The sequence below is a fragment of the Giraffa tippelskirchi genome, chromosome 5 (genome assembly GCF_054371585.1).
Source record: "Giraffa tippelskirchi isolate mGirTip1 chromosome 5, T2T-mGirTip1v1.2.pri, whole genome shotgun sequence".
Lineage (NCBI taxonomy): Eukaryota > Metazoa > Chordata > Mammalia > Artiodactyla > Giraffidae > Giraffa > Giraffa tippelskirchi.
This window is the reverse complement of record NC_137279.1, coordinates 74046941-74058555: the sequence shown is the minus strand read 5'-3', so window position 1 is coordinate 74058555 and position 11615 is coordinate 74046941. Positions and strand designations below refer to the sequence as shown.

The following is an 11615-nucleotide window of genomic DNA, read 5'->3' as shown; positions in this document are numbered from 1 at the left end:
TATGCAGTTTCCTCTTTACAGACAGGCATTCTGGTTCAAAACCCAGATTCTGGGACCCTCCCCACCTCCTGATTCCGATCTGTAAGGGTGTGGCCCTGGAGCCTGCCTTATTGATGCTTCCCCCTTGATTCTCCCACAAGCTCTAAAGTTCAAGGACACTGAGGCAGAGTCTGCAGCCTCCAGTAGAGGCTGTATGGACTCCCGGTATGGGCCCGTGGGCAGCGGTGGTACACCGGACCAGGCGCCAGCCCACAGCCTGATGGCTGAGGCTGGGGAGGCAGGTCTAAGGGACAGCGGTGTGGCCTCCCTCCTGGGCCAGCACGTGCTCTCTGAGGCCGCCTCCGTGCAGCAGGGACAGCCCCAGAGGATTTCCACAGCTGGCCGCCCGGGGTTCACCTCCAAACTGCTTCAGTGATTTTGCAAAGGGTGGAATTCCTGGCTGCTTTTTGCTTCATCTCTCTCACACACACACCCCCAGCAAAAGAACTCTGTAATCTAGCAACCCCGATGGGAGGTGGTGAGGAATGAGCCAGCGTGACCTGAAGTAGCTTCAGTGTATTCTTGGAAGCTCAGAATCACTGTGGGCACTTGACACAGTCCGGTCCTTGTGAGGCTGAGCGAGAAGGAGGGAGAAGAGTGGGAGTGAAGAAAGGAGGGAAGGATGGGGAGGAAGGGAGAGGTAGAGGGATGGAGAGGGAGAGACAGTGAGAGGCGAGAGGGGGCAGAAGTGAGAGGAACTGGTGGAGGCCCAGAGGAGGGACAGGCATGTGTGTGCACACACGCACACATGCTTCCAATGGGAAGCGGCCCAGGCCCCTCTGCCCCTCTGGCCCGCCCCTGCCCTGGCCAATGGCTTCCGGTGCCGCCGATGGCTTAGTCCTGGAACGTCCGTGGCTGTGGCTCGGCGGCCCCCGCCGGCTGAGGGCAAAAGCTGCTGACAAACGTACCTGGAATATCTGAGTTTTTCCAACACAGAGAGAAGAAACATACACAGACAAACCAGCCTTATCGTGAGCCTGGCAGAGTGGCTGGGGATGGAAGAGTTCCACAGCTGAGACACAGATGGAGGAGGCACCTCTACACTGTGGGAAAGCCAGCCCCATCCCCTCACATCCTTCACAGTGATGCTGCCCCAGGAGCCCGCATGCTCCTGCTCACACTGCCAGCCCAGTTTGCCCCTCTGGCCACCAGGCAGCGTCAAGGACCTAGGGGGATCCCCTCAGGAGCACTGGTGTTACACAAAAAGCCCAAGCCCCTGAGAATGGAGATGCTGCCCCGACCCCCCACCCTTGGCCAGTTACTAGCACATGAAGGCAGAGAATCCACCCTGGTGACCAGCAACTTTGGAGGACGTACCCGAGTCCTAAATGGAGCTCCCAACACCACCCCACTTCTCCCGGCTCCCACACATCCTGGTGAGCCTTCTATTCTCCCCAGACCAGACAGTTCCTTCATCTCCCCCTCCCTGGGTGCAGGGGCCATGGCTTGAAGGGATACTAAGAGATAAATTCTGTATTAGGTACAGGTTGGGAGCCTACAGAGTTCATTTTGCTAAACATATAATGAGCACCTCCTATTTGTCCTGCACAGTGGGACCAGAAGGACTGACAAGACCCAAGTGAGGAGGGCAAAAATGTGCAAACCTAACTGTGACTCATGTTAGGATGATGTGGATGCAGGAGAAACAATGAGTTAGGGCTGGCTGTCTCTGGGAAGACCCTATGGAGGGCCTGCTATCTGGACTAGACTTTGAAAGTTGAACAAGATTGCAACAGAGAGAGAAAAATGGGGAAAGATTTTCTTCAAACAGTACCTACAAAGTGAGATCAGAGGTTTTAAACGCTGCCATTTTTACCACACCAGCTGGACAGTGCAAAGGCAAAATCACAGATCTCAATCCAACCTGTGACACCTTTGGGGGCCAGTCACATGTCTTCTCTGACCCTCAGTTCTTTCATCTGTAAAATAGGCATGCCAGCCACTTCACAAAGTTGCTATGAAGATGAGGTCATTCAAGCCAAGGGTGCTTGCCATATAGCAGGTATTCAATGCATGTTTCTAGAGTAAATATGTATAACACATTGCACTTTACAAAGGACCATCACAAACACTTTAATTCCCCAACAATGTGTTGTCACGGTCCCTGCTCACAGTCTAGCAGTGAAAGGTGCTCCCCACTTTCTGAGAGGCTAAGCTCTGCATGCAGAAGCTGCGGGAGAGGAAGGAAGCTGTGAGGAAAAGCCATCCTCCAGCAGTTTCTCAAGGTAAGAGCACTTTTCCTCAGGTGTCTACAGAGGAGCTCACACAGTCCCAACTGCCCACTGCCTTGGTCCCATTTTCAGAGTGTGGTCTCTTGAGTCATGTTCATCAAACTCACATAAAATACAAGCCAATGTCCAGATTTAGGGAAATGATCTCTGCAGGGGGGGGTCTGGAGTCCACATTCGGAAGAAACTCATGCTCATAAAGTTTGGGAAGGTTGGAGGGCCATTATGCCTGCTGCTCCTTCAGCCTGGACCTCCCTGGCTCAGACAGACAAAGGGCTGCCTCCACTCAGGGCTGTGTTTAAACATCTGCCCCTCAGAGAGGTGCTTCTTGCCTCCAGTCCAATCCAACAGCCCCTGCCGCTCTCTGTCCCTCACTGGGCTTTGTTTGTCATCGAGTGCACATGACCTGAGGCTCTGTTACACCCAGGTTGACATATCTATTAGCTGACTCTTCCCCTAAACTTATATTTAGCTTCAGGAACATGGCCATTTCACTGTTGCACCTTTAATGCCTAAAATAGCACCTGAGATATAATAGATATTAGGTGATCACTTGTTAAATGAGTAATTGCTCTGTGCTCTTAAAGATGGCAGGGAGGGGTCATTTGTGCTGTTGACCAAGTACTTCCAGCTCTTTTGCCATCCTGAGCACAAGGAAGGAATACACTTCCTGCCCTCCTTGTGGAGGGTGGGCTATAGAACTAATTCTAGCGTTGCGGAGCAGCGAACAGGAGTAGCTGGAGCTTTTTGCATGCTAATGTCGGAGCCTCGGGGATCTCTGCGCCCCTCTGGTTTCGTGCTGAGCAACAGCCTACATGGCGGCTCCATCAGCCTGGATCCCTGAGTGACTCTGAGGAACAAAGTCTCCCTACCAACAGGCGAAGGGCATGTGATGTGAGTGAGAAAGCAGTCTCTGCTTGAAAGGCACTGGGACGTGGGGGGTTGTAGCCTGACCTGTCCTAACAGGTCCAGTGACCCCAACCAGACAGTTGTACTGGCAGAATCCCTGGGAGATCCCTAAGTCCCTTTGGGGGTTTCAGGCGACTTCAAATGCCTCCAAGCCTGACAAACCCAGAAACTTCCCCTTCAGAAAGTCAGGCCACATTCTCTCCTCCTCTTTTCCTTCCTACTAGGAAGCTCCCTGGTGGGTGGGGGCATGGGGTGGGGTGGGGTGAGGGTGTTAGGAGGTAGCCTTGAAACAACTCACCCACTGGGGGAACCAAGAGACCACCTTTGAAGTGACCTCACACACTCAAACTCACTGTCAGCATCCTTCCCTTTGGTCAAAAGGAAAAACAGCACACCCACTCTTCTGGGAGTGAGTCACAAGCAGAAAAAAAGTCAGTGGCTCTGAGCCAAGAGGATCTGCTAACAAGGGGAGAAAACGCCAGTGGAGGTGTCTCAGCAGATGCTGTGGTCTCACGCTTGTGGCCGGCATGACCACAGACCAACCCGAGCAGTTCTGAAGTTCAAGCACCAGACATTACCCCCAAGTCCTGACCCTACCATGAGACTGGAGTTTATTTAGTACTTCTCTGAGGAAGGAAAATGGGTTGCATGTGTGCACGCGTGTGTGTGTGTGATGGGAGAGGATGCTCTTCTGGGGAAGAAGGAGACTGGGCTGGGAAAGATGACATCAGAAGAGGCAAGTTCCCAGCAGAGAGCCTTCTGCTGGGGTCCAGGAGAGGCAGCAGCCTCGCCCGATCTCAGTCTCTAGCTCAGGGAGATGAACTGGGAGATAAATTTGATACACTTTTCAAGTTGGTTACATGGAGTTATGTTATCTCCACTTTCATCTCCCTTCAGTCCCTGAAGCCAAATGCAGGGCTCTGCTATCCCCCACCACTCCTCCAGATCAGAGCTGGGGCAGGACAACCAAACCAGAGCACTTTTCTGCCCAGCTCAGGAACCTGGGCAAAGGGGTTTACGCCTGATTATTCCAGATAGTCCTCAGTTTCCCAGGGCCAGAGGAGACACTCATCCCATGAGCCGCTCCATCCCAGGAATCTGAGCTGGGCTGCCCAAACTCCTGCTGAGGGGAGGGGGATGCAGGACAGAAATGGCCATTGTTGGCAGTTTCACAAATGGCATTTCAAAACTGGCTCCTTAGTGACGCACTCTCTGCCAGGTCCCTTCTCCTTGCTACATCAGACTATCACCAGAGCTCGAACTTGATCCACATCCTGGACTTCACCCAGCCCTCTGCTCTCCCAGGGTTGGAGGAAGTGATCTTCAAACAAGTCTCACACCTGTGGCCAGAGATGGATAATAGAGGGCGAATTCAAACAAATGTATATGCAATACAGGTTTCTACACTGGCCTCTCGAGAACTGCTTGCAGAAGAAGTGGGAGAGATGGGGGGAAAGACCACAAAGGCAAACTGGTCTTTTCTGGGTCAACATCTGCCAGAAAGCATTGCAGAATTAGCCCCCACTGTGTTTTTCTCAGTCGTATCCCACTGATCTTCACCTGCTCTGCGGGGCAAACAGCAGAGAATCCTATTTTCTTCTTGCCACCTTCGATCTAAAGTAATAGACCAGCAGCATCAACACTGCCTGGGAACGTGTTTAAAAAGCAAAATCTCAAACTGTTACATATACGATGGACAAACAATGAGGTTTTGCTGCATAGTACAGGGCACTATAGTCAATATCCTGTAATAAACCATAATGGAACAGAAAAAAATACCAAACCCCAGGCCCAGACAAACTGACTCAGAAACTCATGGGGTGGAGCTCAGTAATCTGTAATTCAACAAGCCCTCCAGGTGATTGTGATGTATGGTAGCACTTGAAAACTACTGATGTAGAGAAAGCAAGGTTCAGACAGGGGAGAGGAGAGGTGCAGGAGGGGAGCAGGGGTCGGGGGGTGGCTGTGGCTCACAGGCCCACATCTCACACCTTCTGCTTCATAGCTCTGTGCTCTTGGCCACGTTCTTGCCATGCACTCAGAATTGGCCTCATGAGGTGAGAACCTTTGGTGAGACCCAGGGATCAAAGAATCCATGACTGCCGCCACCATGAGGGAGAAGCCGTGGGCCAAAGCAAGCTGGGCATTCCCTGGCCTCTGGACTGTTGAAATTTTAGGAATCACCTAAAAACGAACCTCCAAGGGGAAATCCAACAGCAAAAGTGAAGATTCCCCTAGAAGACACTAGGGGGAGACCCATCTCTGGCCTCGGAAGGGGAGGGAACAACTCAGGTCTAGAAGAATTCAGACCATGTGTTGCTCAAGTTGATTTGCTGGTGACCTCTACTAAATCAACCAAACTGAACCGCGCCTTTCGAGAGGACTGTCAGTGACCACTGAGTCAGAGTGATGGAACCAGAGAGGATGAGAAAAGCATCAAGTGTCTGCTCACTTCCAGTCCATAAACTGGCTAAGGGAACTACAGAGGCTAGAGAGGGCCCGGGGTCACACAGCAGGTCTGTGACGGGACACACAGGTTCAGAGCCCCAGCAGTCCCGGTTTTCCACCCAGGAGAGACGGTCAGGACCGGTTACCTACTTGGTGCGACCCATGGCTAAAAGACAATGCTAGCCTTTTGTTCAAAAACGATTAAGGCTTTCATGGCGAAGACAGCAGAGCATTAAAGTCGAAAGGAGGAAGGAGGCTGTGAAGCCTGTCTTCGAACTGATAGAAAGGAATCTCTCTCTGAGTCCCACAGGCGGGCTGTCCACACCATTTACAAAGCAGGGCTTTTGCGGGCGGGGGTGGTGGTGATATTTCCACAGTAATTACTAGAACAGCTATGGGGAGAGGCAGATTTGACTTAGGAAGGAAAGCTCTCCCAACCCACGGGGCGCCGGACTGTTCGCACAGACCTAGGATCTCCAGAACTCCAGTCTTCCGGGAAAGGACTATCCTACCGGCCAGGGCTGCTGCGAAAGGGGAAATCCAACCAGAGTGAACGTGGAGAGCGGACAGCCCGCTGCCATCAGCATCGGAAGCGTCCCCCGCCGTCACGGGACTCGGAGCCGCGGCTGGCCCGCGAGCCGGAGCCGGGTATCCCCTACCTGCGCCCGGCTCGGCGCGCGCGGGGGCAGCGGACTGCGGCGAGCGAGAGAGGGGAAGGGCCGGGGGACGCGTCCCTCCGGTCGGCGTGAAAACCGGGAGGTCAGCGGGCAGACCCCGAGCCAGTGGACGTCTCCCTGGACCCCATCCTCCGTTTCTAAGCCCTTCCCTCCGGCCGGCTCCCTCCTCGGGGCGGGTTGGGGTGTGGATTGGGGGCGTGGGAACCTGGGGTTGGCGGGTGGAAATCTGGGGTTGGGGTGAAGGATGGGAGAGGAGAGGAGGTAGGGCTGAAGGCAGGAGACTCCCCCAGAATGCCTTTTCTGAGTTGTCCTGTAAAGAAGCTTTCCACGTGCAATCCTTCAGCTGCCCCGGCTACCTGAAGACTCCCCGAAATCCACACTCACCCAGGCGTCCCCTACTACCGCCCCTGCCCCTCGTGCGGTCGGTGGTTCCCTCGAGTCGTCCTTCCTGCCTCTCCGAGGTCTCCCCGCCCCCGCCCCGCCCCGCAGGCTGCGGTGCCTTTAAAGGCGCGCCGGTCTGGGGCCGCCCCGCTCTCGAGGCGGACTCGGGAGGAGCGCCAACGCGGAGAGCCGCTGCGGCCAGCCCGGCATGGCCATGGCGTCCCCGGCCATCGGGCAGCGCCCGTACCGGCTGCTCTTGGAGCCAGAACCGCCACGCTATCTGCAGAGCCTGAGCGGCCCCGAGCCGCCGCCGCCGCCGCCGCCCCCGGGCCACTCCTCGCGCCGCTGCGCCCCCGCGCCCCTCTCCACTGCGCCCGGGGCGCACGAGAGACGCGGTGCCCGGAGGGCCGCCCGGGGGGACCCGGAGCCCCAGCCCCGGGCCTCCCGACCCGCTCGCCCTCTCCGGCCTGGTCTGCAGCAGAGACTGCGGCGGCGGCCTGGAGCGCCCCGGCCCCGCGACGTGCGCAGCATCTTCGAGCAGCGGCAGGATCCCCGCGTCCCGGCGGAGCGAGGCGAGGGCCACTGCTTCGCGGAACTGGCGCTGCTGGGCGGCCGGGGCTGGTGCGACCTGTGCGCGCGAGAGGTGTGGCGGCGGGCGCTGCGCTGCGCTAGTAAGTGTGGGGGCCGGAGGGGGGCGCTGCGCTGCGCTAGTAAGCGCGAGGGCCGGGGCCCGGGGGTCGGGGGGGGCGGGCGCTTAGCTAGTAAGTGTGAGGGCTGGTGGAGGGGAGGGGGCGGCGCGGGAAGACCGCCGTCCGCCCGCGAGCAGCTGCGAGTGAGCCGGCTGGGGCGAGCCGAGAGGGGCGCTGCCCTGTCCGGCTCCAGGGGAGACCTGGATTTTCACCGATGGAGGTAGCCCCTGGACACTCTGCTCCTTAGAGCCCCGCCCTGTGTGCTCTAGTGCCTAGGTATGCTTATGCGGTATTTAACAAACACCTCTTCCTCTGACAGGTGCGCGCCTCGCCCCTCTCCAGATACAGCCAGTACACACACAGACACACACATGCACAAAGGCTGGGGTTGATGCCTGATGCTACAAGATCAATCCCTTGTCTGCAATGCCTTCTCTTGCTTTTGTTGTAGCCTCTTGAGGGTGGGTTCCTGAGATGACCATTTGGCCCGTGCTTATTAGGGTAATGGAAGATGACTTGGTGTTGGTCTGCCTATGGTACAGACCCATGGCACATGCCTGCCTGTGGTACCCCCTTCCTCCAGGGTGACCTGTGGGGACAGGGAAGAGACCTGGTTGGGCTTTGGATGGACAGAGGCCATGAGGCTTGAGAAGAGCTTGAAATGACCCTGGATCCGTGCCCTCTCCCGCCTTCCACCTCTGGCCCCTCAGACCTTTGCCCTCTGCTCTGATGTTTGGCTGGGCCCTGCTTCCTCCTCTTCCTCCTACTGGCTACTGCTCCAGTCATCAAGCTTGAGAATTACCCAACTACCTGCCCTGTCTCACCCTCCCCAGAGCTCTCAGGTCCTTCCAGCCTCCTCCTGAGCCAGAATCTTCTCAAAGCCTGACTATAAAACACTGGACATCCACTGTATAGATTTTCTGAGCACATTTGCTGTCTTCTTAGGGGGTTGTTATTTTTCTCTTCCAGCAGTTAGGTGTGTTTATTTCTTCAGTGGTGTTTCTTTTCTTCTTTTCCTATTAGATTTATCTAGAAAAATAGATTTCTTCTTTTCCTATTCCCCACCCCATATTTGCTGTTGCCATGTTCGGCAGACAATACCCACACCCATGTGCGTATGTGTTTATATAGATAGTTTAAATATCTGAAGCACAAAGCGCAGACAATGGCACAACCTCTAGAAAGCATCTCTGGAAATGGCTTGGGGTTGCATCTTTCAGCCAAGCCTCTTCCCACATGACAGCAGCCCTGCATCTCCCATCCAGCTGCAGCCTTGTGCAGCAGCAACTATCACAACCTCATCAGGAAAGCCTGACCTTGCCTCTCTGCAGTCCCCAGCCAAGGCTGTGCAGTGTGCTTCCCACTGCAGCTGGCTTCAGGGAAGCAGAGCTCAGACTCGAAGCCAGGATCGAGCAGAAGAGGAGTGTGGGAAGGGGGAGTGGGTTCTGCTCCTTCCATCATCAGAACTCAGTTCAGGTGCTAATTAGAAAGGAAAGGGCAATAGATACAGAAATGTGTGATGTGGGTGGAGGGCTGCTGTCACTTGGCAAATCGCCCTGACCTTCAGTAGAATCAAATGCAACTTTCCCCCTGATGTGTTTGCAGCTTTTGCCCTCTCAAGGGCCCTGGGGTACTTTACTGCCTCCCAACAGTAACACAGAGAGGGAGTATCCCCATTGTAATGGATTTTAATGTGCTGGAATCCCAGGAAAGCTGCTTCATTGGAATTCTAGTTTGTATTAGGACATTGAGGACTTCCAATTGGTCCAGTGGTTAGGACTCCGTGCTTCCACTGCAGAGCTTGATCCCTCATCAGGAAACTTAATATATTGCATGCTGTGCAGCATGGCAAAAACAGAGAAAAGTTTAAAAATAAGAGTGAAAAAGACACTGGAGGACTGTGTCAGTTGTTGAACATTTGGCATATAGTTTTATGACTTGCGGGGTTGTTGTTGGTAATGGTGTCTGTGTGTTTATTTGTGTATATGCGTGATACTCCATGATTAAATGAATTTATTCAGGGCTTCCCTTGTGGCTCAGCTGGTAAAGAATCCACCTGCAATGCAGAAGACCTGGGTTTGATCCCTGGGTTGGGAAGATCCCCTGGAGAAGGGAAAGGCTACCCACTCCAGTACTCTGGCCTGGAGAATTCCATGAATTCCATGGGGTCGCAAAGAGTCGGACACTACTGAGCGACTTTCACTTTCATACTTTCACATTAGATAGTTTCTTGTGAAAGGAAACCCCAGGTGAACAAGCATGTCCTCTGATTTCTGTGTGACTTGGTAGCCCTCAGCTAGGTGGGTTAATACCAACCAGGGATGTCTGAACACTAGAGAGGAAACAGAGTTGGAATCAAGAGGCTACAGAGAGGAGCCTCTGTTTGTCATTATTAATATTTAACTGATTGTGGACTTGTAGCTGGATGGTAACAGTTGAGAAATGTTCTGATGGCTGGCAGGTAGAGACACAGCAGGCCATACTCACCAATCATCTTTCTTTCAACTGAAGTTCTAATTCCATGGTGGGGTGGGTTTGTTTTATCTTTGTTTTAAAAAGCAAGGGTCAGAACCATGACTTTTGAAAGGCAGTACTCTGCAGTGCCTAAGAGAACAGCCTGGAACCAGAAGACCTAGGTTTGAATCCTGATTCTGCCAATTAGTCTCTGTGTGACCCTGGGTACCTCTGTGTTCCACTTCTGTGTTTTAAAAAATTGAGATGATAGCATTACCTTCTCAGTTGTGTTAATGTGAGAATTAAATGAATTAATATATGGAAAGGGCTTAGAACAGTGCCTGGTAGAAGGCAACATAAATGTTTAGGGCAGTATGAATGTTATTATTATCACCTCCCATCCCGCGGCTGTAACAATTTGCCTGGGCTCCCGATACTTCTTAGGATCACCTTTCCAAACAGTGAGAGCAGTTTTCCAACTCGCTTGATTGCTGAGCTGAGTGGGAAAGAGGGTGTCCTGCGCATCCCAGGCGGTGCAGGGCAGGGCACTAACCACAGTGCCACTCCTGCCTGCTGTGGGCATCCTCACAGCGTGTTGGTGGCCTTGAGGTCATCAGGACCCTGGCACCTTGTATTTGTACCACTTGTCCCTAGCATCAAGCACAGTCTCATGGCTGATAAAGACGGTCATCTGTTTTTGCTATTAAATCTCCTGGCTCTTGGAAACATGTGGAGGGACAGCGGGTATGTAAATGACATCTGTCTCAGCAGGAGGTTGACACTGGGTAGGAGCTATGTTGGCAAAATGGGCTTTTAATAAGGGAAGCGTTTAGAAAACTGTCTTCCCACTGCCATTTCAGTGAAAATTCCTCTATCTCAAGCTTATCCCTACTTCAAGGACTGTAACTGAGCTCTGGTTAATGCTGGATTTGCCAACAGGAGAAGTTCAAAGTTGATATTCATTTCCAGGATTAAAGAACTCGTGTTTATTAGATAGAGAAGGAAATCTGGTGGGGATTGGGAGGGGGAGAGAGAGGTAGATTATATGAAGTCATGTGTGTGTGTCTGGGGGAGGGGGGACAGTGGCCATGGTGAGGATCCATTTCCATCATTCCAAGAGGGAATGGCCAGTAGCACACAACCCTTGGAACTCTCATGGACTGCCCTTTGCCTTTATTCTCAGGGAGTGTCCCTTACAGGTTGTGGACCCTTTCTTCTATAGAAGGAACACAGAGTTAACCTTTCATCTTGTTTTGGTAGATGCATTAGCCATCTTGGAGTATGAAATAGTCTGGAAAATGGGAAAAGCTAAGTCCAACTCCACACTGAGAGAGGGATACTTGGATATGCCTTGCACATTACTAGTGGAGTGGGTCCTCTCTGGAGGGGTGTGTTCAGAGCTGTAAAGGGTCACGGGATTGGGGTTATAGGGTGAAGGGGGGCCCTGGGGCTCACCATCCTGACCTCCCCCTCCTGTGGGAGACCTGAATTATGGTGGGAGTGGGAGGTGTTTGCCACGGAGCCTGCTGGCATGGGAACAGGGACCTCCTGGGTGAGGAGGTCTGGTATCTCACAGAGCCCCTTGTCGAGCCTTGCTAGCTATGTCTCATCACAGCATCAGTGGTCGAGCTTAACCCACCTCTCTGCACAGACTGGACGCCCCGTGTGACAGCCACAGAGTCCCACAGACCCAGCCCCTCTCTTGGGTTCTTTGCAGAAGAGGTTACTGGGACATGGACAATGAGTCTCTCTGTAGCAGACCCAGGAACCTGGGGCACTTGGAAAGTGTT

At 53.6% G+C, this 11615-nt stretch overlaps 1 protein-coding gene across 2 annotated transcripts in view; it reads left to right on the top strand.

Annotated features, from left to right (window-relative positions):
• Positions 1 to 6831: 6831 nt before the first annotated feature.
• The window catches only part of RASSF5 (Ras association domain family member 5), a 73136-nt gene continuing 68352 nt past the window's right edge, over positions 6832 to 11615 (top strand). For both annotated transcript variants that reach the window (XM_081493275.1, XM_081493274.1), the window contains exon 1: positions 6832 to 7353. In XM_081493275.1, coding sequence (XP_081349401.1) covers positions 6891 to 7353 — 463 coding nt within the window. In that variant the 5' untranslated portion in view covers positions 6832 to 6890. The remainder of the gene's footprint in view (positions 7354 to 11615) is intronic.